The following is a 26,602-nucleotide window of genomic DNA, read 5'->3' on the forward strand; positions in this document are numbered from 1 at the left end:
TGGGTATGTAATTTTAGGTGAAAATTGAAAAAAAGTGGTGAATCCTTACAATGACCGCCTACCAAAAGGCCTCCTGCGGGGACAAGGGCTGGGATTTTTCCTATTTTGTTGCCTTTCAACCTGGAATTAAAATGGACTTTTGGGGGGTTTGTATCATTTGATTTACACAACACTTTGAAGTTGCAAAATATTTTTTTGTGAAATAAACAAGAAATAAGACAAACAAAAACAGAAAACTTGAGCGTGCATAACTATTCACCCCCCCCCACACCTTTTGCAGCAATTACAGCTGCAAGTCTCTTTGTGTATGTCTCTATAAGCTTGGTACATCTAGCCACTGTGATTTTTGCCCATTCTTCAAGGCAAAACTGCTCCAAGTCCTTCAAGTTGGATGGGTTCCGGTGGTGGACAGCAATCTTTAAGTCATACCACAGATTCTCAATTGGATTGAGGTCTGGGCTTTGACAAGGCCATTCCAAGACATTTAAAAATGTTTCCCCTTAAACCACTCAAGTGTTGCTTTAGCAGTATGCTTAGGGTCATTGTCCTGCTGGAAGGTGAACCTCCTTCCCAGTCTCAAAACCCTGGAATACTGAAATAGGTTTGCCTCAAGAATTTCCCTCTATTTAGCGCCATCCATCATTCCTTCATGCTGGAGAATGGAAAAACATCCTGCCCCATCATGCTTCACTGTGGGGATGGTGTTCTCATGGTGATGAGAGGTGTTGGGATTGTGCCAGATGGCTTAAAGTGGTTCTATGGACAGATACTCCAATCTCCGCTGTGGAGCTTTGCAGCTCCTTCAGGGTTATCTTTGGTCTCTTTGTTGCCTCTCTAATTAACTTCTTGCGTCGAGCCATCCCGGATCCGGGATCGTGAATACAGCCTCAAGCTCATTACCATAACGCAACGTTAACTATTCATGAAAATCGCAAATGAAATGAAATGAATATGCTAGCTCTCAAGCTTAGCCTTTTGTTAACAACACTGTCATCTCAGATTTTCAAAATATGCTTCTCAACCATTGCAAAATAAGCATTTGTGTAACAGCTAGCGCGGCTAGCGTAGCATTTAGCGTTAGCATCAGCAGACAACATTTTCACAAAAACCAGAAAATCATTCAAATAAAATCATTACCTTTGAAGAACTTCAGATGTTTTCAATGAGGAGACTCAGTTAGATAGCAAATGCTCAGTTTTTCCTGAAAGATTATTTGTTTAGGAGAAATTGCTCCGTTTGGTGCGTCACGTTTGGCTACCAAAAAAACCCGAAAATTCAGTCTTCAAAACGCCGAACTTTTTTCCAAATTAACTCCATAATATCGACTGAAACATGGTTGTTTAGAATCAATCCTCGAGGTGTTTTTCACATATCTCTTCATGATATATCGTTCGTTGAAAGCCTCCTCTCTCCTCTCAATCACTGGATGACTGCGTGCAGCTTGTAGATTACGCACCAATTTAGACAAAGGACACCGGGCGGACCCCTGGTAAATGTAGTCTCTTATGGCCAATCTTCCAATGATATGCCTACAAATACGTCACAATGCTGCAGACACCTTGGAGAAACGATAGAAAGGGCAGGCTCATTCCCGGCGCATTCACAGACATATAAGGAGACAATGGGAAACAGAGCTTCAAAAATTCTGCCCATTTCCTGGTTGAAGTTTCATCTTGGTTTCGCCTGTAGCATGAGTTCTGTGGCACTCACAGATAATATCTTTGCAGTTTTGGAAACCTTAGAGTGTTTTCTTTCCAAAGCTGCCAATTATATGCATAGTCGAGCATCTTTTTGTGACAAAATATTGCGCTTAAAACGGGCACGTTTTTTTATCCATAAATTAAAAGAGCGCCCCCTATATCCAAGAAGTTAATGCCCTCCTTGCCTGGTCCGTGAGTTTTGGTGGGTGGCCCTGTCTTGGCAGGTCTGTTGTGGTGCCATATTCTTTCCATTTTTTAATAATGGATTTAATGGTGCTCTGTGGGATGTTCAAAGTTTCAGATATTTTTTTATAACCCAACCCTGATCTGATCTCGTTGGTGTGCAAAGCTGTCATCAAGGCAAATGGTTCCTTGATCCTTGATAACGCTTGATCTGATCAAATCTAGGCCTAAGAAAATAGAAACTAAACATTTCCATTTTCATTCATTACGTTGAATAATCTAAAATCTATTTAGATTTGTTTAACACTTGTTTGGTTACTACATGAGTGTTATTTCATAGTTTTGATGTCATGACAAGAGAGACACCACAAGACTACATAAAGAGAGACCTAAGACAACAACATAGCATGGCAGCAACACATGAGAACACCGCATGGCAGCAGCACAACATGGTAGCAACACAAAACAAGCTACAAACATTATTGGGCACAGACAGCAGCACAAAGGACAAAGAAGTTAGAGACAACAATACATCACGCAAAGCAGCCACAAATGTCAGTAAATGTGTTTAGCCATAGTTGTCAACTATCTGGCTTCCCCACTGGCTTTAACAGCCAATATCTCAACACAGTGACAAACACACAGCAAGAGGACTAAGGCTGTCCTGGCTGGTTGTCTCTCTCTATATCTGCCTCTGTTGTTGTTACAGCAGTACTCAGCTAACCAGTTGTGAGGGGAAATGGACAGAGGCGTGCTGCCTCCCGCCCGAGCAATGCCAGCAACGTCCCTGTACTGTGTACATACCTGCTAATGTTATTGACATGATACATGGCTCCTGGAGGGCAGAGCAAGCTGGAGGAAAGGCAGGGTATGGATGGAGGAAATACATAAAACTGTACCTGTCACATGCTTTTGTAAACAACAGGTGTAGACTAACGGTGAAACGCTTAGTTACGGGTCCTTTCAAACAATGCAGAGAAAGATCAAAGTAAATAAATAGAAGTAGTGACACAAGGAATAAATAAAAGAGTGAATAACGAAGGCAGGACAGACCGAGTCGATGTGATAAAATGATGGTGATAAAATGGTCAGGTCTGTATTCTTAGTGGATTGACATGTGGTTTCAGCAATAGTGCTCAGAGGTTCTGAATGCACCCAGGCTACTTGTATCCATGTATACCTGTATACCCCACAAGACATGCCACCAGAGGCCTCTTCACGATCCCAGAGTCCAGAACAGACTATGGGAGGCACACAGTACTACATAGAGCCAGGGCTACATGGAACTCTATTCCACACCAGGTAACTGATGCAAGCGGTAGAATCATAGTTAAAAAACAGATAACAATACACCTTATGGAACAGCAGGGACTGTGAAGAGACACACACACATGCACATATACACATACACATGATAAGACACACACTCTACACACACGTACACATGGATTTTGTATTGTAGATATGTGGTAGTAGAGTAATGGCCTGAGGGAACAGTGTTATGAAAGGTCATGTCATGTTGTATATAACTGCCTTAATGTTCCCATTGACATAATAAATACAAATACAACTGCTGCATAATAATAAACCTCACAGTGTTACTCAGTCGTACTGTAGAAATAGACTTCACAGTGTTACTCAGTCGTACTGTGGAAATAGACTTCACAGTGTTACTCAGTCGTACTGTGGAAATAGACTTCACAGTGTTACTCAGTCGTACTGTGGAAATAGACTTCACAGTGTTACTCAGTCATACTGTAGATGTAAGGATTGTGGCTGGTAGAGATGAGAAGCAGGTACAGGGAGTGAACATTTAATAGCGTCGGACATGGAAAAGGACAGGACAGCGTCTGGACAAGAACACATAACGACATTAATGCTGACACAGGGAACAAATGGGGGAGCAGACAGTTGTAGACGGGGCAATCAACAAAGGGAAGGAGTCCAGGTGAGTCCAATAAGCGCTGCTGCACATAATGATGGTGACAGGTGTGCATAATGAAGGTCTGCCTGGCACCCTCGAGCCCCAGAGAGGGAGAGCGGGAGCAGGCGTGACAGTAGAAATAGACTTCACAGTGTTACTCAGTCATACTGTAGAAATAGACTTCACAGTGTTACTCAGTCATAATGTATAAATAGACTTCACAGTGTTACTCAGTCGTACTGTAGAAATAGACTTCACAGTGTTACTCAGTCATACTGTAGAAATAGACTTCACAGTGTTACTCAGTCATACTGTAGAAATAGACTTCACAGTGTTACTCAGTCATAATGTAGAAATAGACTTCACAGTGTTACTCAGTCGTACTGTAGAAATAGACTTCACAGTGTTACTCAGTCGTACTGTAGAAATAGACTTCACAGTGTTACTCAGTCGTACTGTGGAAATAGACTTCACAGTGTTACTCACTCATACTGTGGAAATAGACTTCACAGTGTTACTCAGTCGTACTGTAGAAATAGACTTCACAGTGTTACTCAGATACTGAGAATAGACTTCACAGTGTTACTCAGTCGTACTGTAGAAATAGACTTCACAGTGTTACTCAGTCGTACTGTGGAAATAGACTTCACAGTGTTACTCAGTCAGTCGTACTGTAGAAATAGACTTCACAGTGTTACTCAGTCGTACTGTAGAAATAGACTTCACAGTGTTACTCAGTCGTACTGTGGAAATAGACTTCACAGTGTTACTCAGTCAGTCGTACTGTAGAAATAGACTTCACAGTGTTACTCAGTCGTACTGTAGAAATAGACTTCACAGTGTTACTCAGTCGTACTGTAGAAATAGACTTCACAGTGTTACTCAGTCGTACTGTGGAAATAGACTTCACAGTGTAACTCAGTCATACTGTAGATGTAAGGATTGTGGCTGGTAGAGATGAGAAGCAGGTACAGGGAGTGAACATTTAATAGCGTCGGACATGGAAAAGGACAGGACAGCGTCTGGACAAGAACACATAACGACATTAATGCTGACACAGGGAACAAATGGGGGAGCAGACAGTTGTAGACGGGGCAATCAACAAAGGGAAGGAGTCCAGGTGAGTCCAATAAGCGCTGCTGCACATAATGATGGTGACAGGTGTGCATAATGAAGGTCTGCCTGGCACCCTCGAGCCCCAGAGAGGGAGAGCGGGAGCAGGCGTGACAGTAGATATAGACTTCACAGTGTTACTCAGTCGTACTGTAGAAATAGACTTCACAGTGTTACTCAGTCATAATGTAGATATAGACTTCACAGTGTTACTCAGTCGTACTGTAGAAATAGACTTCACAGTGTTACTCAGTCGTACTGTAGAAATAGACTTCACAGTGTTACTCAGTCGTACTGTGGAAATAGACTTCACAGTGTTACTCACTCATACTGTCGAATAGACTTCACAGTGTTACTCAGTCGTACTGTAGAAATAGACTTCACAGTGTTACTCACTCATACTGTCGAATAGACTTCACAGTGTTACTCAGTCGTACTGTAGAAATAGACTTCACAGTGTTACTCAGTCGTACTGTGGAAATAGACTTCACAGTGTTACTCAGTCAGTCGTACTGTAGAAATAGACTTCACAGTGTTACTCAGTCGTACTGTAGAAATAGACTTCACAGTGTTACTCAGTCGTACTGTGGAAATAGACTTCACAGTGTTACTCAGTCAGTCGTACTGTAGAAATAGACTTCACAGTGTTACTCAGTCGTACTGTAGAAATAGACTTCACAGTGTTACTCAGTCGTACTGTAGAAATAGACTTCACAGTGTTACTCAGTCGTACTGTAGAAATAGACTTCACAGTGTTACTCAGTCGTACTGTGGAAATAGACTTCACAGTGTTACTCAGTCATACTGTAGATGTAAGGATTGTGGCTGGTAGAGATGAGAAGCAGGTACAGGGAGTGAACATTTAATAGCGTCGGACATGGAAAAGGACAGGACAGCGTCTGGACAAGAACACATAACGACATTAATGCTGACACAGGGAACAAATGGGGGAGCAGACAGTTGTAGACGGGGCAATCAACAAAGGGAAGGAGTCCAGGTGAGTCCAATAAGCGCTGCTGCACATAATGATGGTGACAGGTGTGCATAATGAAGGTCTGCCTGGCACCCTCGAGCCCCAGAGAGGGAGAGCGGGAGCAGGCGTGACAGTAGAAATAGACTTCACAGTGTTACTCAGTCATAATGTAGAAATAGACTTCACAGTGTTACTCAGTCGTACTGTAGAAATAGACTTCACAGTGTTACTCAGTCGTACTGTAGAAATAGACTTCACAGTGTTACTCAGTCGTACTGTTGAATAGACTTCACAGTGTTACTCACTCATACTGTTGAATAGACTTCACAGTGTTACTCAGTCGTACTGTAGAAATAGACTTCACAGTGTTACTCACTCATACTGTTGAATAGACTTCACAGTGTTACTCACTCATACTGTTGAATAGACTTCACAGTGTTACTCAGTCGTACTGTAGAAATAGACTTCACAGTGTTACTCACTCATACTGTTGAATAGACTTCACAGTGTTACTCAGTCATACTGTAGAAATAGACTTCACAGTGTTACTCACTCATAATGTAGAAATAGACTTCACAGTGTTACTCAGTCGTACTGTGGAAATAGACTTCACAGTGTTACTCAGTCATAATGTAGAAATAGACTTCACAGTGTTACTCAGTCATACTGTAGAAATAGACTAAATAGCATTCTCCAGATCACCCTGTAATGTGCTCCAGTCAGCAGACATAATGCCAGAGAATCAGTGGAAATGATGATGATGTTCTTATTGCACTACAGTATCTGATCTCTTCCTCCGAGATACTACTGGCTGCTCCAGCCTCTCGTGCTGCTGTGCCCTCTAACATGAAGAAAGACACTCATTTGAATGGAGAGCAATGTTTCAAGGCACTGTAGTTCTGCATTGCTGAGTGTCCGGACTCCAGACAGAGGTCACTTTCCCACCAGCTGCAGCTGTATTCAACCTATGGGAGACATTCCTACCAGGACACACACACACCAGGGTGGAAAATGCTAGGATCCTCTCTTGTCTCAGGTCTCATTCTCATGAGACCGCCCTCCTCCACCCTGTAAATGGCTGTTTCTTTGTATCCATGCCTGCCTAGGTTTAGCTTTCCAGCTGATGTGGCTGTGACAGGATTCAATACCCGGGCTGTTGAATTCTTAATGTGCCCTTTATGCTGCTACACTTCCCCTTTAAACCCCAGTAACCCTTAGTGGGCCTATCTCTCCTTTTATCTCTGGGCTGTTTCAGGAGGAGGAGGAAGGGAGGGGGGGACAGGTGTAATACTGTTTTAAGAGCAGTGTAAATCAGTGGTGGGTTACTCTTTCTCAAAGTGCTCCTCTCCTTCCTTCCTCCTCTCCTTCTTTCAACCTCTGATTCTTTCTTCCTCCTCTCCTTCTTCATCTCCTTTCTTCCTCCTGTCCTTCTTCCTTCCTCATCTCCTTCCTTCCTCATCTCCTTCCTTCCTCATCTCCTTCCTTCCTCCTCTCCTTCTTTCCACCTCTCCTTCTTTCTTCCTTTCCTTCTTTCTACCTCTCCTTCTTTCCTCCCCTCTGTCTTTCCTCCTTTCCTTCTTTCTACCTCTCCTTCTTTCCTCTTTTCCTTCTTTCCACCTCTCCTTCTTTCCTCCTTTCCTTCTTTCCACCTCTCCGTCTCCTCCGCTCCGAGGCTTTGTTAATAAAAGTGGTAACACTACTTAAAGCTGACAGGTGTAAATAGTTTTGAAGCATTATGCATTATAAGCATGTACAAGCACATATATTGTCAAATGTTTGTGGCCTGGGTCCTCCAGTCACTGAGAGGCTCAGGTTGTACAGTGCCTTGCGAAAGTATTCGGCCCCCTTGAACTTTGACCTTTTGCCACATTTCAGGCTTCAAACATAAAGATATAAAACTGTATTTTTTTGTGAAGAATCAACAACAAGTGGGACACAATCATGAAGTGGAACGACATTTATTGGATATTTCAAACTTTTTTAACAAATCAAAAACTGAAAAATTGGGCGTGCAAAATTATTCAGCCCCCTTAAGTTTATACATTGTAGCGCCACCTTTTGCTGTGATTACAGCTGTACGTCGCTTGGGGTATGTCTCTATCAGTTTTGCACATCGAGAGACTGAAATTTTTTCCCATTCCTCCTTGCAAAACAGCTCGAGCTCAGTGAGGTTGGATGGAGAGAATTCAGCAGTTTTCAGTTCTTTCCACAGATTCTCGATTGGATTCAGGTCTGGACTTTGACTTGGCCATTCTAACACCTGGATATGTTTATTTTTGAACCATTCCATTGTAGATTTTGCTTTATGTTTTGGATCATTGTCTTGTTGGAAGACAAATTTCCGTCCCAGTCTCAGGTCTTTTGCAGACTCCATCAGGTTTTCTTCCAGAATGGTCCTGTATTTGGCTCCATCCATCTTCCCATCAATTTGAACCATCTTCCCTGTCCCTGCTGAAGAAAAGCAGGCCCAAACCATGATGCTGCCACCACCATGTTTGACAGTGGGGATGGGGTGTTCAGGGTGATGAGCTGTGTTGCTTTTACGCCAAACATAACGTTTTGCATTGTTGCCAAAAAGTTCAATTTTGGTTTCATCTGACCAGAGCACCTTCTTCCACATGTTTGGTGTGGCTCCCAGGTGGCTTGTGGCAAACTTTAAACAACACTTTTTATGGATATCTTTAAGAAATGGCTTTCCTCTTGCCACTCTTCCATAGAGGCCAGATTTGTGCAATATACGACTGATTGTTGTCCTATGGACAGAGTCTCCCACCTCAGCTGAAGATCTCTGCAGTTCATCCAGAGTGATCATGGGTCTCTTGGCTGCATCTCTGATCAGTCTTCTCCTTGTATGAGCTGAAAGTTTAGAGGGACGGCCAGGTCTTGGTAGATTTGCAGTGGTCTGATACTCCTTCCATTTCAATATTATCGCTTGCACAGTGCTCCTTGGGATGTTTAAAGCTTGGGAAATATTTTTGTATCCAAATCCGTCTTTAAACTTCTTCACAACAGTATCTCGGACCTGCCTGGTGTGTTCCTTGTTCTTCATGATGCTCTCTGCGCTTTTAACGGACCTCTGAGACTATCACAGTGCAGGTGCATTTATACGGAGACTTGATTACACACAGGTGGATTGTATTTATCATCATTAGTCATTTAGGTCAACATTGGATCATTCAGAGATCCTCACTGAACTTCTGGAGAGAGTTTGCTGCACTGAAAGTAAAGGGGCTGAATAATTTTGCACGCCCAATTTTTCAGTTTTTGATTCTTCACAAAAAAATACAGTTTTATATCTTTATGTTTGAAGCCTGAAATGTGGCAAAATGTCGCAAAGTTCAAGGGGGCCGAATACTTTCGCAAGGCACTGTATCTGCTGCTCGTGTGTATTAACTGTAAACAGTGAAATGTTGTCACCCGGACAAATGGCTTCCAATGCAAACACTGGCAAGGGTGGAATTCTATTACAATTCTGGCACGGAGTCCAGCGTAGACACACACATGCCCATGGCCTTGCTCCCCTCACAAAGACAGGATATCAGATTCCTGCCAGGGCTTTGATTTTCATTTCAGGGGGCTCTCCTCCTGCCTTTCACAGCTGCCACTGAGAGGGAGAACAGGAGAACAGAGGAAACGTGGGGAATCTCTGTGTTCAGGGTCTCCCAACCCCATCTCCTCAGGGAGCAGCAGCCATTTCACATATTTAATCTATTTCAGTGCCAGCATACCTAATTCAACTTGTTAACTAATCATCAAGCCCTGCAATAGCTCAAATAAGTGGAATGGCAAGAGGGTTTGGGAATACAGGACAACTCAATCTAGATGAGAGTGAGAGTAGGTCTTCAAACTCAATCTGGTACAGTTTTGAGAAAGAAAAGGTGTCGAAGAGCGGATGGTCAGGCGTCACAGGACAGAGACTGTGTGTCATTTGCAGGCAGGTATCTCAATAGCACTGTTGTGAAATCAATGCTCTCAGTGCAGTGTAATCAATACAGCCATGATCACTATAGGCAAGAGAGAGATGGTTTATTTATACCATAACAAGTGTGTAACTGGTGGGATTCTTGCCACAGACTTCTCGTAAGCCAAGCCATTAGACCAAGAGGATATCCTCAAGCCCAAAGGTCCTTTAAAAACATTGATTTTTTACAGTTGCGAGGTTTTGCCTGTGGAAACTGATTCATGCACACACAGAAGGCGGCTTTGTCCAAAACATCTATGTGAAAATGATATATCCTGCTGCAGCAACAAAAAATACATGAACTGTCTTTGTTAAAGGAAGATATTGGAGTCTACTTTTTGGGTGCGCATCTCGAAACCTACCCTATTTTTCAGTCACTAGGGAAACCTAATCAAAAGCTAAGCCACCATTTTTTTTTTACGTGTTTATTATGTATTTGTTTATTTATTTGGCTAGAAAGGGACAGTAATCAGAAGCTAAGTCCTTGTTGACTAATTAGTGAGAGGTAACAAGCTCCTCTGGAAATTCTCACAACCACTGAGTCGGCAGGTCTTGTGCTGCCATCTCTCACACCCTCACACACACACACACACACACACACACACACACACACACACACACACACACACACACACACACACACACTGCTGTGTGTGCAGTGTGAAGATAAGAGATAAAAAAACACCCTTTCTCCCAGTCCTTCTCCCTGGGATCTGTGAACAACCAGAGGGGCTAGTTCTTGCACATTATTGCTGTTTCATGCACTCCTATTTATTTTGTCTTGCCTGGCTGTATCACTCCTTAAGTGTTGCAGTTAAAGCCATTCATTGCTTGTAGCATAAAATTTAAGACAGAGATTTCACTGCTTCCCTTAATTTAATGTTACCTCCCTCGCCCCAAAGTGCTTTGCCTGCTGACTGGACTGCAAGGGATAGCAGTTTTTAGAGGTGAGGAAAGGTTTCTTCTAAGTACACAGAAGGTGTAAACCAGTGGAGGATGGTGGGAGGAGCTATAGGAGGACGGGCTCATTGTAATTGCTGAAATGGAATAAATGGAACCGAGTCAAACCTGGTTACCATATGTTGGATGTGTTTGATACCGTCCTCCTAAAGCTCCTCCCACCAGCCCCCACTGGTGTAAACTGCAGAGTTACTTGATGTATTGTTGCTGACTGACTGCTACCCTCCTCTTTATCTCTCTGTGAGATAAGGATCTAGTCTCTCCCTCAAAGAAGATTCAATCTTTCGCTCTCAGTTTTTGAAGAAGTTGAAAAGACGTTAAGATAAAAGCCATGACAGATACCACCAGGACTGGTCTGATTTGGGACAAAAACAGGAGCAGAAGTTAGCAGGAATCATGACTCTGGCCATGGGCTCACAAGGCTGGCTTTGCTCTCACTGATGTGATGCTGCCAAGGAACACTTCTATGTAGTTTTTACAATGGCTGTTTTTGGAAGTGTGTGTGTGAAATTGGAAAAGATATGGATTGCTATTGAGTCTCCTGGCAGTCTCCTCACAAAACAATGGTAGTTGTGGATCCAACAGAAATAGTTTATAATACTGTACTCTACTTTCACAGGCTGTTTGATTTGATGTACTCCTCAGACCAATGTGTCTGTCTCCACGGTCCTCTCAGCTCTAAACCCTAGTGACCCTGGTCCACCCTGTCTGCCCCTCTCAGCCTATAACTGATCCTCACGCTATATAGCTAAATTGGAGGTCAGACACACAGTTCTGCTCCAATTGATCTCTCTTCCTCTCAGACTGCGTGAGTGCGTGTGTGTGCATACTTGCGTGCGCACTTGTGTGTGTTGACATAATCCCCTGCTCGCCTCTCTTTCTTCTCTCTCTCTCTCCGTCGTCCTCTGACTCCCGCTGTCCTCTCCTCTCTCTGCACTCTGTTTTATGGCTCACTGTTAGTGTTTCAACACCTACACAAGTCATGTTAATGAATGACCTGTAAGGTGCAGTAATGGCAACATGAGAGGTTATCATCACTCAAGTGATCACTGGGGAAGCTTGGGAAGCAGGGTATTAACCTGGACTGGACTGAGACCGTTGTGTCTTGTCCATTTATTTACAGGGCAGTGAAGTATTCGGAGAGTGGTAATAGGTTACTGTAGCTAGGGAGTTGTTGCTGCATGTTTGTAAACAAAACACAGACGACAGAGACAGAAGTGGAGAGACGTAGACAGACTTTCTTTCCATGTCATTCAGGGAAGAAGCAGGAGGAGAATACGAAGGTTGATGGTTATGAAGCTTGTGACTGCACTGTGAGAGAAAGCTGAAATCCTGATTAGGGGCTAGATTCAACCCGATTGCCTTTAAAACGTACATAGCGGACAAAATGCAATGTTACCATGTTCGCAAAGACCACATTCATTGTAAACCCTGTATATGTCGGCTCAATGGGAAATTACCTTTAAATGTCTAGATCTTGTCATACCAAATAATTCACAAACCAAAATAGTTGATTTCATCCCCTTCTGATGATTGAAGTTGATAATATTCTCTTTATATGGGGGTAAGTTGAGTAAGCGTGGGTGGCATGTAGGCCTAATGCATCGCTTGCTGTCTGGCTGATACTGTAATATTCTCTTTATATGGGGGTAAGTTGAGTAAGCGTGGGTGGCATGTAGGCCTAATGCATCGCTTGCTGTCTGGCTGATACTGTAATATTCTCTTTATATGGGGTAAGTTGAGTAAGCGTGAGTGGCATGTAGGCCTAATGCATCGCTTGCTGTCTGGCTGATACTGTAATATTCTCTTTATATGGGGGTAAGTTGAGTAAGCGTGAGTGGCATGTAGGCCTAATGCATCGCTTGCTGTCTGGCTGATACTGTAGGCAATATGTACCTAATAAAGTTGTCACTTGATTTCCACATGATCTGTTCATAATAATTCAATTGATGGATGTCATGTAAGTGGAAGATATGAACCAAATTACAAACCATTGATGCGTGACTATTAGCAATTCAGTATTTATTCCAGTCATGGAACACACACAGTCACACACATACTCCAGGGATGGGTTGCTAGGCGATGGGGCCGAAGACAATGGGAACACAATTGGTTTACCGCTCATTGAAAGGTCAGAGGGCATCGGATCTTTCTTTCTCCCTCCTCCCAGCCTGTATGTTGCTCCTGATGAAAGTGTGCATTGTGAGCATTTAGCTGGCCAAACGAGGACACACAAAGACCAGTACCAAGCAGACACAGGCCTTTTAGCTGGAAGGAACAAAACACTGAAAAGAGCTTTTCTGTCTGAGGGATTTGGGTATTTTCCCCTCTTTCTGAGCCTTTAACAGTGGAGTATTCCACGAGACCTCAATGAGACTCAATGACTGTGTTGCTGATTGTTCACTATAACGATCCTGTGTGTGTGTGTGTGCGCTGATGACTGGTTACTTATAGTCTTCAGGAGCCCCCTAGACCTTCGGTAACTGAAGCATTGTCAAGGCATTTATGAGCACAATAAAAGACGATGTAATCAATTCACGTTGACCAGTCAATAATAATCACATTGGTGGTTCTCTCTTTGATGATGATTGACATCACAGAGATCAGTGTAGAAACATGGAATCTGAGTAATGGAATTCCAATCTGAATTGACATTTAATAGGATAAACCAGGTCAAAGGTCATATGGCGACCACAGGGATGATTGTGGTTGAATCACAACTGGTCAGGTCACGGTTAATATTAAGGTTTATATCCATGAATCAATGTGTTAGTGAAACAAGGTGAGAGAAGAGGAGATGAGAGTGTGTGTGTGGGGGGGCAGAGGAGAGGAGAGTGGTCACTGACGTGTATGGATGGATTTGGCAATGTGTCTCTGTGCCGCAGTAGCTAGCTGGTGCAGTATCATCTATCCACAGGCAAGTATAATCCAGTTAGCCCATAATCTGGAATGGGAGGGATTAGCTTTACATGGTGGAGTATAAGTACATGGTAATACTACTGTACTCCGATTGTCTGTCTGCCTGCCTGTCTGCCTACCTGTCTGTCTGCCTGTCCGTCCGTCCGTCCGTCCATCATCTTTTCTCTCTCTCTCCCTCGATCTCTAGTATGGAGTTATGCAGGGTAAGCACTCAGGAAATGCTCCTTAGAGAGTTGTTATTCCCTAGTGATTTGTTGACATCCATGCAGTACCCTTGGGCCTGAAAACATACAACACTTCACTTATATAATGAGTCACTCCATGAAAGGGGAAATGACCAAGTTCATATTATGGCAAGAACAGCTCAAACAAGCGAAGAGAAACGACAGTCCATCATTACTTTAAGACATGAAGGTCAGACAATGTGGAAAATTTCAAGAACTTTAAACGTTTCTTCAAGGGCAGTCGCAAAACCAATCAAGCGCTATGATGAAACTGGCTCTCATGAGGACCGCCACAGGAAAGAAAGACCCAAAGTTACCTTTGCTGCAGAGGATAAGTTCATTAGAGTTGACTGCACCTCAGACTGGAGCCCATATAAATGCTTCACAGAGTTCCAGTAACAGACACATCTCAACATCAACTGTTCAGAAGAGACTGAGTGAATCAGGCCTTCGTGGTCGAATGGCTGCAAAGAAACCACTACGAAAGGACACCAATAAGAAGAAAATACTTTTTTGGACATTGGACCGGTGATGTTGTGGGGGTGCTTTGCTGGTGACACTGTCAGTGATTTATTTAGAATTCAATGCACACTTAACCAGCATGGCTACCACAGCATTCTGCAGCGATACGCCATCCCATCTGGTTTGTGCATAGTGGGACTATCATTTCTTTTTCAACAGGATAATGACCCAACACACCTCCAAGCTGTGTAAGGGCTATTTGACCAAGAAGGAGAGTGATGGAGTGCTGCATCAGATGACCTGGCCTCCACAATCACCTGACCTCAACCCAATTGAGAGGGTTTGGGGTGAGTTGGACTGCAGAGTGAAGGAAAAGCACCCAACAAGTGCTCAGCATATGTGGGAACTCCTTCACAACTGTTGGAAAAACATTCCAGGTAAAGCTGGTTGAGAGAATGCCAAGAGTGTTCAAAGCTGTCATCAAGGCAAAGGGTGGCTACATTGAAGAATCTAAAATATCTTTTGATTTGTTTAACACTTTTTTGGTTACTACATGATTCCATATGTGCTATTTCATAGTTTTGATGTCTTTACTATTATTCTACAAAGTAGAAAATAGTAAAAAATAAAGAAAAACCCTGGAATAAGTAGGTGTGTCCAAACCTTTGACTAGTACTGTACATCGGATGGTGCCCTCATTGATCGTATCACAGCTGTCACGTGTGCCCCCTCTCCAGCCTCTAGGTCGCCAGGCTGCTGATTATTGCGCACACTTGTCACCATTGTCACGCACATCAGCGCCTCATGACACTCACCTGGACTCCGTTGGTCAATTTCTCCAACAAATGATCAGGTCTATATAATTATCAAACATACATTAGTAATGGAAAGGAAACACAGACTCTTTGTTTAAGTATTAAAATGATCCTTTAGTAATACAATTGTAGGCAGAAGTTGGTACAGAGTACAGTATATGATAGCTCTCCCCAGGTTCTGCAAAATGTCTAAGACATCCTGTAACTCATATAGCCTCTCCCAGTCCAGTTTCCCTGGCAACAGCATTTTAATAAATCTAACCTCTCCCTGACATCAGCAACCATCTTGTCAGCAATTAAAAGCTCAGAAGTAGGCTTGACCAAAACTTGACCTTTCATTTTTTACCTTTATTTAACTAGGCAAGTCAGTTAAGAACAAATTCTTATTTTCAATGACAGCCTAGGAACAGTGGGTTAACTGCCTGTTCAGGGGCAGAACGACAGATTTGTACCTTGTCAGCTCGGGATTTGAACTTGCAACCTTTCGGTTACTAGTCCAACGCTCTAACCACTAGGCTACCCTTCATCACAAGTATAGGGTCATAACAAGGTGAACGAGTCTAAGCATCTTCTGACAGGTGGCTGTTTTCATCAGGCCTGCAGCAGCCTTGTGTTCTCAGAAAACCAGTCGTATTAACAGAACCTCAGATAGCCAGGTGGGGCCCAGGCAGGATGAGTATGTATGAATCTGATAATGTCTGAAGAGCACAACACTCAAAACAGGTGTTAATACACACACAGAGGTCTCTTAGGAGAGGAGACCTTACAGTTTATCATAACATAATTTATTAACCTGTTAAAAGGTATGAGGCCTTGGTTTAACCCTCTTCAACTCCATCACCTCCTTGACTACCTGCCCTATTTATGTCATTCCCGTTGGTTCCTTCCCCAGGTGTTGTTTGTGTTTCAGTTTGTCTGTGCTTTGATCGTGTTTCTTTTTTTGTATTATGTTTCGTTCATTCATTAAATGTATTCACTCCCTGAACTTGCTTCCCAACTCCCAGCGCACACGTTACACCCGCTTATAAATATCTGGGCATCTGGATTGACGAAAAGCACAGGATAAATTCATTAGCGTTACCAGCCTCAGAAATTGCAGCCCAATTAAATGCTTCTCTCTGTGTGTGTGTGTGTGTGTGTGTGTTTCGTGTGTGTGTGTATTTCGTGTATAAGGGTGTTTGTGCGTGCGTGTGTATGTGTTCAACAGGAGAGGTAGTGGTGTCAGGGATATCCTCTGTCATATAATACCTCCCTCTGACTGACTGGGACATTTCCTCTATCCACACTGCTACCAGTGTCAGACTGGGACATCTCCTCTATCCACACTGCTACCAGTGTGAGACTGGGACATCTCCTCTATCCACACTGCTACCAGTGTTAGACTGGGACATCTCCTCTATCCACACTGCTACCAGTGTTAGACTGGGACATCTCCTCTATCCACACTGCTACCAGTGTGAGACTGGGACATCTCCTCTATCCACACTGCTACCAGTGTCAGACTGGGACATCTCCTCTATCCACACTGCTACCAGTGTGAGACTGGGACATCTCCTCTATCCACACTGCTACCAGTGTTATACTGGGACATCTCCTCTATCCACACTACTACCAGTGTCAGACTGGGACATCTCTTCTATCCACACTGCTACCAGTGTCAGACTGGGACATCTCCTCTATCCACACTGCTACCAGTGTGAGACTGGGACATCTCCTCTATCCACACTGCTACCAGTGTCAGACTGGGACATCTCCTCTATCCACACTGCTACCAGTGTTAGACTGGGACATCTCCTCTATCCACACTGCTACCAGTGTGAGACTGGGACATCTCCTCTATCCACACTGCTACCAGTGTCAGACTGGGACATCTCCTCTATCCACACTGCTACCAGTGTCAGACTGGGACATCTCTTCATCCACACTGCTACCAGTGTCAGACTGGGACATCTCCTCTATCCACACTGCTACCAGTGTCAGACTGGGACATCTCTTCTATCCACACTGCTACCAGTGTCAGACTGGGACATCTCCTCTATCCACACTGCTACCAGTGTGAGACTGGGACATCTCCTCTATCCACACTGCTACCAGTGTTAGACTGGGACATCTCCTCTATCCACACTGCTACCAGTGTTAGACTGGGACATCTCCTCTATCCACACTGCTACCAGTGTGAGACTGGGACATCTCCTCTATCCACACTGCTACCAGTGTCAGACTGGGACATCTCCTCTATCCACACTGCTACCAGTGTGAGACTGGGACATCTCCTCTATCCACACTGCTACCAGTGTTATACTGGGACATCTCCTCTATCCACACTACTACCAGTGTCAGACTGGGACATCTCTTCTATCGACACTGCTACCAGTGTCAGACTGGGACATCTCCTCTATCCACACTGCTACCAGTGTCAGACTGGGACATCTCCTCTATCCACACTGCTACCAGTGTCAGACTGGGACATCTCTTCTATCCACACTGCTACCAGTGTCAGACTGGGACATCTCTTCTATCCACACTGCTACCAGTGTGAGACTGGGACATCTCCTCTATCCACACTGCTACCAGTGTCAGACTGGGACATCTCCTCTATCCACACTGCTACCAGTGTCAGACTGGGACATCTCTTCTATCCACACTGCTACCAGTGTCAGACTGGGACATCTCCTCTATCCACACTGCTACCAGTGTCAGACTGGGACATCTCCTCTATCCACACTGCTACCAGTGTCATACTGGGACATCTCTTCTATCCACACTGCTACCAGTGTCAGACTGGGACATCTCCTCTATCCACACTGCTACCAGTGTCAGACTGGGACATCTCTTCTAACCACACTGCTACCAGTGTCAGACTGGGACATCTCCTCTATCCACACTGCTACCAGTGTGAGACTGGGACATCTCCTCTATCCACACTGCTACCAGTGTTAGACTGGGACATCTCCTCTATCCACACTGCTACCAGTGTGAGACTGGGACATCTCCTCTATCCACACTGCTACCAGTGTCAGACTGGAACATCTCCTCTATCCACACTACTACCAGTGTCAGTCTGGAACATCTCCTCTATCCACACTACTACCAGTGTCAGTCTGGTACATCTCCTCTATCCACACTGCTATCATTGTCAGTCTGGGACATCTCCTCTATCCACACTGCTACCAGTGTAAGTTTCCAAACTCTCGAGACGTCTGTGATAGTTCCTGTTTCTTTGCATGTGATGCCCAGCTGCCGCCTGAGTAAAAATAGTTTTCAGGAAAAGCCGTGGGAGATGAGGGAGGATGGGTGAGGGAGGAAGACTCTTGGGGGGGGGGACTGTGCGATGGTGTGGGTGTGGGGGAGAGAGGGGACTGTGCGATGGTGTGGGTGTGGGGGAGAGAGGGGCAGGGGGAGAAGGTAGGGAGGAGTGAGGGATGAGGAAGCCTTGGTAGAGGGAGTTGATGAATAGAGAGGGGAAAGACTGTGTCTTTATGACACTACTATTATATCATCAACCGTCTCTGATGTCACTGAGGCCTGTTTCTCCACAATTATGCTTTTATGCTTTTATGTGTGGTTAGGCTTTTACTACCCACCACAGTGGCAGAGTGAGGACCGGTGATTAAACACATTGATGCAGTACAGTAGTTTGTTATGCTACTGGATAGGGAAACCAGTAGTTCCACAAGCCGGGGTTAGAAATGTGTGTCGTTGGTGGTGCTCTAAACATATCCAGATGCGGTCTGTAGCCTATATATAGACTTACTGTGGGAAGAGAGTGGAGAAAATAACTATTTTGGCCAACCATAAGAGGACTAGTAGAGAGTGCCATGTAAAACGTCTGCCTCAACCACCGACAGTGATGGGTTGATTCGACCCACAAACATAGATCTCTCCTTAATCATTCAGTCATGTTGGGCAACAACAGGCTAGAGCGTGACGGGGTCCAGAACTATTTACTACAGACAAACTGTCTGTCTCCTGGAGGCACACCTCTCTCATTCTCCTCCCCCTATCTCTCCCTGTCATTCTCCCCTCTCTCTCCCTCTCATTCTCCCCTCTCTCTCCCTGTCATTCTCCTCCCCCTATCTCTCCCTGTCATTCTCCCCTCTGCCTCTCTCTCTCGCTCACACTCATTCTCCCCTCTCTCTCCCGTTCATTCTCTCCTCTGCCTCTTTCTCCCTCATTCTCCCCCTCATTCTCTACTCTGCCTCTTTCTCTCTCATTCTCCCCCCCTGCCCTCCCTCTCATTCCCTCCTCCCCGCCTCAGACTATTTACAGTACATGGACCACAATGTGTCATCTCTGGCAAAAGAGAGAATTCTCCTTTCTAAGCTTGTTTCCCACAATTCCTCACTGTCCAAACTGAGCTAGACAGAAAATACAGAGGCCTACCTCTTTACTGCAGGCTACCATTTCACATGAATGACTTTAGTGATACTCTCACTGGTGTTGCATTAATGCCTCCCCTCTCGATCTCTTTCTCGCTTTCTACTGCTTTGCCCCCCTCTCTCTCTCTCCCTGTCTCTCCCTTTCTCTCTGTCTCTCTTCCAGCCGCTCTCTCTCCTTTAACCCTTCTCTCTCTACTTGTCTCTGCCTCGCTCGCTCCCACTCCCCCTCTTCTCTAAGTGATGAAAGTAAGAGTGGTATAAGACAGAGGTGTGTCTGGCCTGATTCCATTGGGAAAATAGGATTAGGTGATCTGTTTTCTCCACTGTGTGTAGTAGGAGGCAATGGAACAATTAAGCTCAGCAGCAGCCAGCTGCTCTCGTCTACAGTGTAGTTGTCATGTACTACAGGGAGGGCAATCTGCCACTGTGTGCGGCAAGAGTGAGAGACTGTATATAGACATGGCATAAAAGTCTTTATTCTTTTGGAACTTCTGTGAGTGTAATGTTTACTGTTCATTTCTATTGTTTATTATCTACTTCAATTCAGTTATCTGTGAATTGAAATTGATCTTGTAGATAACTGCTTACAGATGCAATCTCTTATTTACCTGGGCACATATCTGGTAATGAATATGGAGGTATACAGAATAGATTGAATAGCAGATTGGATGGTTGATAAGAGAGACCCCCTTCTGGTAACTACCTACCTCTATCTTTCACAACACATAAACGGTGTAACGGCTGTTGGTGGAAGAAGGTGAGGACCAAGGTCCAGCGTGGTACGTGTTCATCTTTATTATTGGAACTGAACACTGATTAACCAAAATTACAAAGAGGATGAACAAAAACAAACAGTTCTGTCTGGTGCAGAAAGACACAAAACAACTACCCACAAAAACATGTGGGAAAAAGCTATCTAAGTATGGTTCTCAATCAGAGACGACAATAGACAGCTGCCTCTGAGAACCACACCCGGCCAAACACACAGAAATAGAAAACATAGAATGCCCACCCCAACGCACGCCCTGACCAAACCAAAATAGAGACATAAAAAGGATCTAAGGTCAGGGCATGACAGCCACAAAACCTAACGCTGTAAGGGAGGGTCTGGGTGGGCATCTATCTGCGGTGGCGGCTCTGGTGTGGGACGTGGACCCCGCTCCACCTTAGGCTTGGCCCACTTAGGTGGTGCCTCTGGAGCGGGGACCCTCGCCGCCGACCCCGGACTGGGGACCCTCGCCGCGGGCCCCGGACAGGAAGGAGACTCTGGCAGCTCCGGGCTGGAGGGAGACTCTGGCAGCTCTGGGCTGGAGGGAGACTCTGGCAGCTCCGGGCTGGAGGGAGACTCTGGCAGCTCCGGGCTGGAGGGAGGCACAGGACTCACCGGGCTGGAGGGAGGCACAGGACCCACCGGGCTGGGGAGACACCCGAGACCTGGCTCTGGGAGCAGGCACAGGACTCCCCAGGCTGGGGAGACATCCAGGAGGCCTCTTCCTTGGCCGAGGCACTGGATACACTGGGCCTTGGAGGCGCACTGGCGGTCTCGAGCGCAGAGCTGGCCCCACCCATTCTGGCTGGATGCCAGCTTCCACCCAGCAAATTCGGGACGCTGGCACAGAGCACACCGGCCTGTGAATACTCGGCCGAGACACCATGCGCATCACCCCATAGCATGGGGCCTGACCAATCCCATGCTCGCCACGGTAAGCACGGGGAGTGGGCTCAGGTCTCCAACCTGACTCTGTCACACTCCCCGTGTGCCCCCCAATTTTTTGGGGGGGGACTGCCTCTCGGGCTTCCTTTGCCAGCCGTGTTCCCTCAAATCGCTGGTTCCCTTCTCCTGCTGCCTCCGCTCTCCTGGCTGCCTCCACCTGTTCCCATGGGAGGCGATCCCTTCCAGCCAGGATCTCCTCCCATGTGTAGGATCCCTTGCCGTCCAGGATGTCTTCCCATGTCCATTCCTCCTTTTTACCACTCTGCTTGGTCCGTTGGTGGCGGGTAGTTCTGTAACGGCTGTTGGTGGAAGAATGTGTGGACCAAGGTGCAGCGTGGTACATGTTCATCTTTATTATTGGAACTGAACACTGATTAACCAAAATTACAAAGAGAATGAACAAAAAAACAAAAGAGTTCTGTCTGGTGCAGAAAGACACAAAACAGAAAACAACTACCCACAAAACCATGTGGGAAAACGCTACCTAAGTATGGTTCTCAATCAGACACAACAATAGACAGCTGTCTCTGATTGAGAACCACACACAGCCAAACACACAGAAATAGAAAACATAGAACACAAAAACATAGAATGCCCACCCCAACTCACGCCCTGACCAAACCAAAATAGAGACATAAAAAGGATCTCTAAGGTCAGGGCGTGACACACGGCTGAATCAGGAATTGAGTAACACGATTAAAATGTAATTTCCTGCTTTCTAAATACATTCTGTACACTGAATTTCTTTATTTTTTCTACTGTGCCATTGCAGTGCGGGTCCAAAAGGAGACAACATCTATGAGTGGAGATCCACCATCCTGGGACCACCAGGCTCTGTATACGAGGGAGGAGTCTTCTTCCTAGATATCGCCTTCACACCAGACTACCCCTTCAAACCACCCAAGGTATACACATATACACACACACACACACACACACACATACACACACACACACTGGTATGTATGCTAGACTGGTGGTTGCTCAGGATTGTTGACGGATTCTGTTTATTTGTATTTTTGATTTGGGCCTTGGGTTAGGCTTTCAGGGCTTGAAATACCGGCTATTTTAGAGACAAACAGTTACAGGTGCATCAATGGCGCCACTGAAACACAAATAGACAAGTACATCTTTATTTTTAGCACGTATTTAAGGATGTTTCCCATGTGTTCCGTTCTATTTTTAAAATCATGATAACTGGAATACTCTAAAATAGGGCTGTCCAACCCTCTTCGTGGAGATCTACTGTCCTGTGGGTTTTCAGTCCAACCCTAATTTAGTGTATCTGATTCAGCTAGCTAAGGTCTTGTTGAGCAGCTAATTAGTAGAATCAGGTGTGTTAAATTAGGGTTGGACTGACAACCCACAGGACGGTAGATCTCCAGGAAGAGGGTTGGACTGAAAACCCACAGGACGGTAGATTTCCAGGAAGAGGGTTGGACTGAAAACCCACAGGACGGTACATCTCCAGGAAGAGGGTTGGACTGAAAACCCACAGGATGGTAGATCTCCAGGAAGCGGGTTGGACTGAAAACCCACAGGACGGTAGATCTCCAGGAAGAGGGTTGGGCAGCCCTGCTCTAAAAAGATATATGGTTTGCCTTGGAGAAGATATTTTGAGAGCTAGACGGTTTCAAAATAACTTTGGACTAGGAGCATGTTGAGCAACAAAACAACGATTTGAATAGAAGAAAATAACAACTGACTGAGAGAAAAGCTGGTAAATGCAGTCTCTCAGCTCTGTTCACTGGAGTACTGGACACCCCTGCAGCCCCCGTAAAGCTGGGAGGTCCACCAGCTCTGGAAGCCCATACGCCTGTCATTGATGTCTATAAATCATTTTGACAGTAACCCTCCAAAAAGTCCTTCATCAACCTTTTTAATGTCCATATGTGCTAGGATGCTAAGTGTTTGTTTCTTGGGCTTCAGGAATGGGACTGATTTAAAAAAAAATCAAATCAAAGTTTATTTGTCACGTGCGCCCAATACAACAGGTGTACCCCTTACAGTGAAATGCTTACTTACAGGCTCTAACCAAACGTGCAAAAAAGGTATTAGGTGAACAATAGGTAAGTAAAGAAATAAAACAACTGTATAAAGACAGGCTATATACAGTAGCGAGGCTATAAAAGTAGCGAGGCTACATACAGACACCGGTTAGTCAGGCTGATTGAGGTAGTATGTACATGTAGATATGGTTAAGGTGACTATGCATATATGATGAACAGAGAGTAGCAGTAGCATAAAAGAGGGGGTGGTGGGTGGCGGGACACAATGCAGATAGCCCGGTTAGCCAATGTGCGGGATCACTGATTGGTCGGCCCAATTGAGGTAGTATGTACATGAATGTATAGTTAAAGTGACTGCATATATGATAAACAGATAGTAGCAGCGGCGTAAAAGAGGGGTTGGGGGGGGAAATGCAATGCAAATAGTCCGGGTAGCCATTTGATTACCTGTTCAGGAGTCTTATGGCTTGGGGGTAAAAACTGTTGAGAAGCCTTTTTGTCCTAGACTTGGGACTTGGGTACCGCTTGCCGTGCGTTAGTAGAGAGAACAGTCTATGACTGGGGTGGCTGGGGTCTTTGACAATTTTTAGGGCCTTCCTCTGACACCGCCTGGTGTTGAGGTACTGGATGGCAGGCAACTTAGCCCCAGTGATGTACTGGGCCGTACGCACTACCCTCTGTAGTGCCTTGCGGTCAAAGGCCAAGCCATTGCCGTACCAGGCAGTGATGCAACCAGTCAGGATGCTCTCGAGTTTGCAGCTGTAGAACCTTTTGAGGATCTCGGGACCCATGCCAAATCTTTTTAGTTTCCTGAGGGGGAATAGGCTTTGTGGTGCCCTCTTCACGACTGTCTTGGTGTGTTTGGACCATTCTAGTTTGTTGTTGATGTGGACACCAAGGAACTTGAAGCTCTCAAACTGCTCCACTACAGCCCCGTCGATGAGAATGGGGGCGTGCTCGATCCTCCTTTTCTTGTAGTCCACAATCATCTCCTTAGTCTTGGTTACATTGAGGGATAGGTTGTTATTCTGGTACCACCCGGCCAGGTCTCTGACCTCCTCCCTATAGGCTGTCTCGTCGTTGTCGGTGATCAGGCCTATATCACTGTTGTGTCGTCTGCAAACTTAATGATGGTGTTGGAGTCGTGCCTGGCCATGCAGTCGTGGGTGAACAGGAAGTACAGGAGGGGACTGAGCACGCACCCCTGGGGAGCTCCAGTGTTGAGGATCAGCGTGGCAGATGTGTTGCTACCTACCCTCACCACCTGGGGGCGGCCCGTCAGGAAGCCCAGGATCCAGTTGCAGAGGGAGGTGTTTAGTCCAAGGATCCTTAACTTAGTGATGAGCTTTGAGGGCACTATGGTGTTGAATGCTGAGCTGTAGTCAATGAATAGCATTCTCACATAAGTGTTCCTTTTGTCCAGGTGGGAAAGGGCAGTGTGGAGTGCAGTAGAGATTGCATCATCTGTGGCAGGGCTTGCAAATTATCACAGACTACAAAGGGAAGCACAGCTGATTGAAAGTATGAGGGAATATCAGTGAACAAATGCCATGGTCAAGGCTATGAATAAATGGAGTTTACTCAGGTGTTCTAAAGCTCATATCAGACTGAGAGTCTAATGCTTCGTAGGTAGTTATTTCTGAGTTATGGTTCAGAAAACAATCTGTCTGCAGAAACAACAGTTACAGGGATGGCGGAAACAGCTTGATGGCACCTTCAGAGAGTTCTTCAGCAGTTCTGTAACGTCCTTGAGCCTCTCATTCTCTTTAATTGCCGGACTCAACACGATATGGAAAGAGGCTAACTGTATAGGAAGCTCTGGGGACAGATCTTCTGGATACTGGACAGTCAATCAATTGGCAGATGCAAACAGATTGTTATCTTTAGCAGACAACAGTTCTTGAGGACATGATTTCTTTCATACTGGTTAACCAGTGTTTGAGTTATGTGGTTGCAATATCAGCAGTCCCTTTTCTCTGGTATACTGTATCTTGGCAACCATCATTCAAGACTAAATTTAAATTGTGTGCAGCGCAATGGACATATAATGTACAATGTCTCAGGAAAGACTCTTGGTTAGCAGTACTCAGTATAGAAAATAGTCGGGCCCGCAACCTGGACCTACTGGTCGTAGGGGCCTGGACTCCGACCTTATGGGGGGACCAGAGAATATGCGTTACGCGAGTGGCTATGTTCAGGGTTATTATTGAGAAAATACTCTATGCAGGTGCGTTGGTTGGGGGTCGACCCTGAGAGAGTTTAGTTTAGTAATTGCCTCAGGATGTGGGGCCTCTCACTCTGTCTGTCTCTATCTATCTGCCCCCTTTTCTCTTCTTTCTCTCTCTGTCTTTCTCTCCATCTGTCTCTTCCTTTCCTTGTCTCTCTCTCTCTCTCTCTCCATCTGTCTCTTCCTTTTCTTCTCTCTTCTCTCTCCATCTCTCTCTCCATCTGTCTCTTCTTCCTTTCCTCTCTCTCTCTCTCTCTCCATCTGTCTCTTCCTTTCCTTCTCTCCATCTGTCTCTTCCTTTCCTTGTCTCTCTCTCTCTCTCCATCTGTCTCTTCCTTTCCTCTCTCTCTCTCTCTCTCTCTCTCTCTCTCTCCATCTGTCTCTTCCTTTCCTTGTCCATCTGTCTCTTCTTTCCTCTCTCTCTCTCTCTCCATCTCCATCTCTTCCTTTCCTTGTCTCTCTCTCTCTCTCTCTCTCTCTCTCTCCATCTGTCTCTTCTCTTCCTTTCCTTGTCTCTCCATCTGTCTCTTCCTTTCTCTCTCTCTCTCTCCTTTCTCTCCATGTCTCTTCCTTTCCTTGTCTCTCTCTCTCTCTCTCTCTCTCTCTCTCCATCTGTCTCTTCCTTTCCTTCTCTCTCTCTCTCTCTCTCTCCATCTGTCTCTTCCTTTCCTTCTCTCTCTCTCTCTCTCTCTCTCTCTCTCTCTCTCTCTCTCTCTCTCTCTCTCTCTCTCCATCTGTCTCTTCCTTTCCTTGTCTCTCTCTCTCTCTCTCTCCATCTGTCTTCCTCTCTTCTGTCTCTTCCTTTCTTCTTCTCTCTCTCTCTCTCCATCTGTCTCTTCCTTTCCTTGTCTCTCTCTCCATCTGTCTCTTTCTTGTCTCTTCCTCTGTCTCTCTCTCTCTCTCTCTCTCCGTCTCTTCCTTTCCTTCTCTCTCTCCATCTGTCTCTTCCTTTCCTTCCTTCCTTCTCTCTCTCTCTCTCTCTCTCTCTTTCTCTCTCCATCTGTCTCTTCTTTTCCTTCTCTCTCTCTCTCTGTCTCTT

The 26,602-nt window shown here is 45.2% G+C and overlaps 1 protein-coding gene across 2 annotated transcripts in view; it reads left to right on the forward strand.

Moving 5' to 3' along the window:
• Positions 1-26,602, forward strand: part of LOC112229629 (ubiquitin-conjugating enzyme E2 E2-like) — a 51,375-nt gene that overhangs the window by 14,765 nt on the left and 10,008 nt on the right. For both annotated transcript variants that reach the window (XM_042310528.1, XM_042310527.1), the window contains exon 4: positions 22,100-22,232. In XM_042310528.1, the coding sequence (XP_042166462.1) occupies positions 22,100-22,232 (133 nt within the window). The remainder of the gene's footprint in view (positions 1-22,099; positions 22,233-26,602) is intronic.

This window comes from Oncorhynchus tshawytscha, linkage group LG31, assembly GCF_018296145.1.
Source record: "Oncorhynchus tshawytscha isolate Ot180627B linkage group LG31, Otsh_v2.0, whole genome shotgun sequence".
In the NCBI taxonomy this organism is placed as follows: Eukaryota; Metazoa; Chordata; class Actinopteri; order Salmoniformes; family Salmonidae; genus Oncorhynchus; species Oncorhynchus tshawytscha.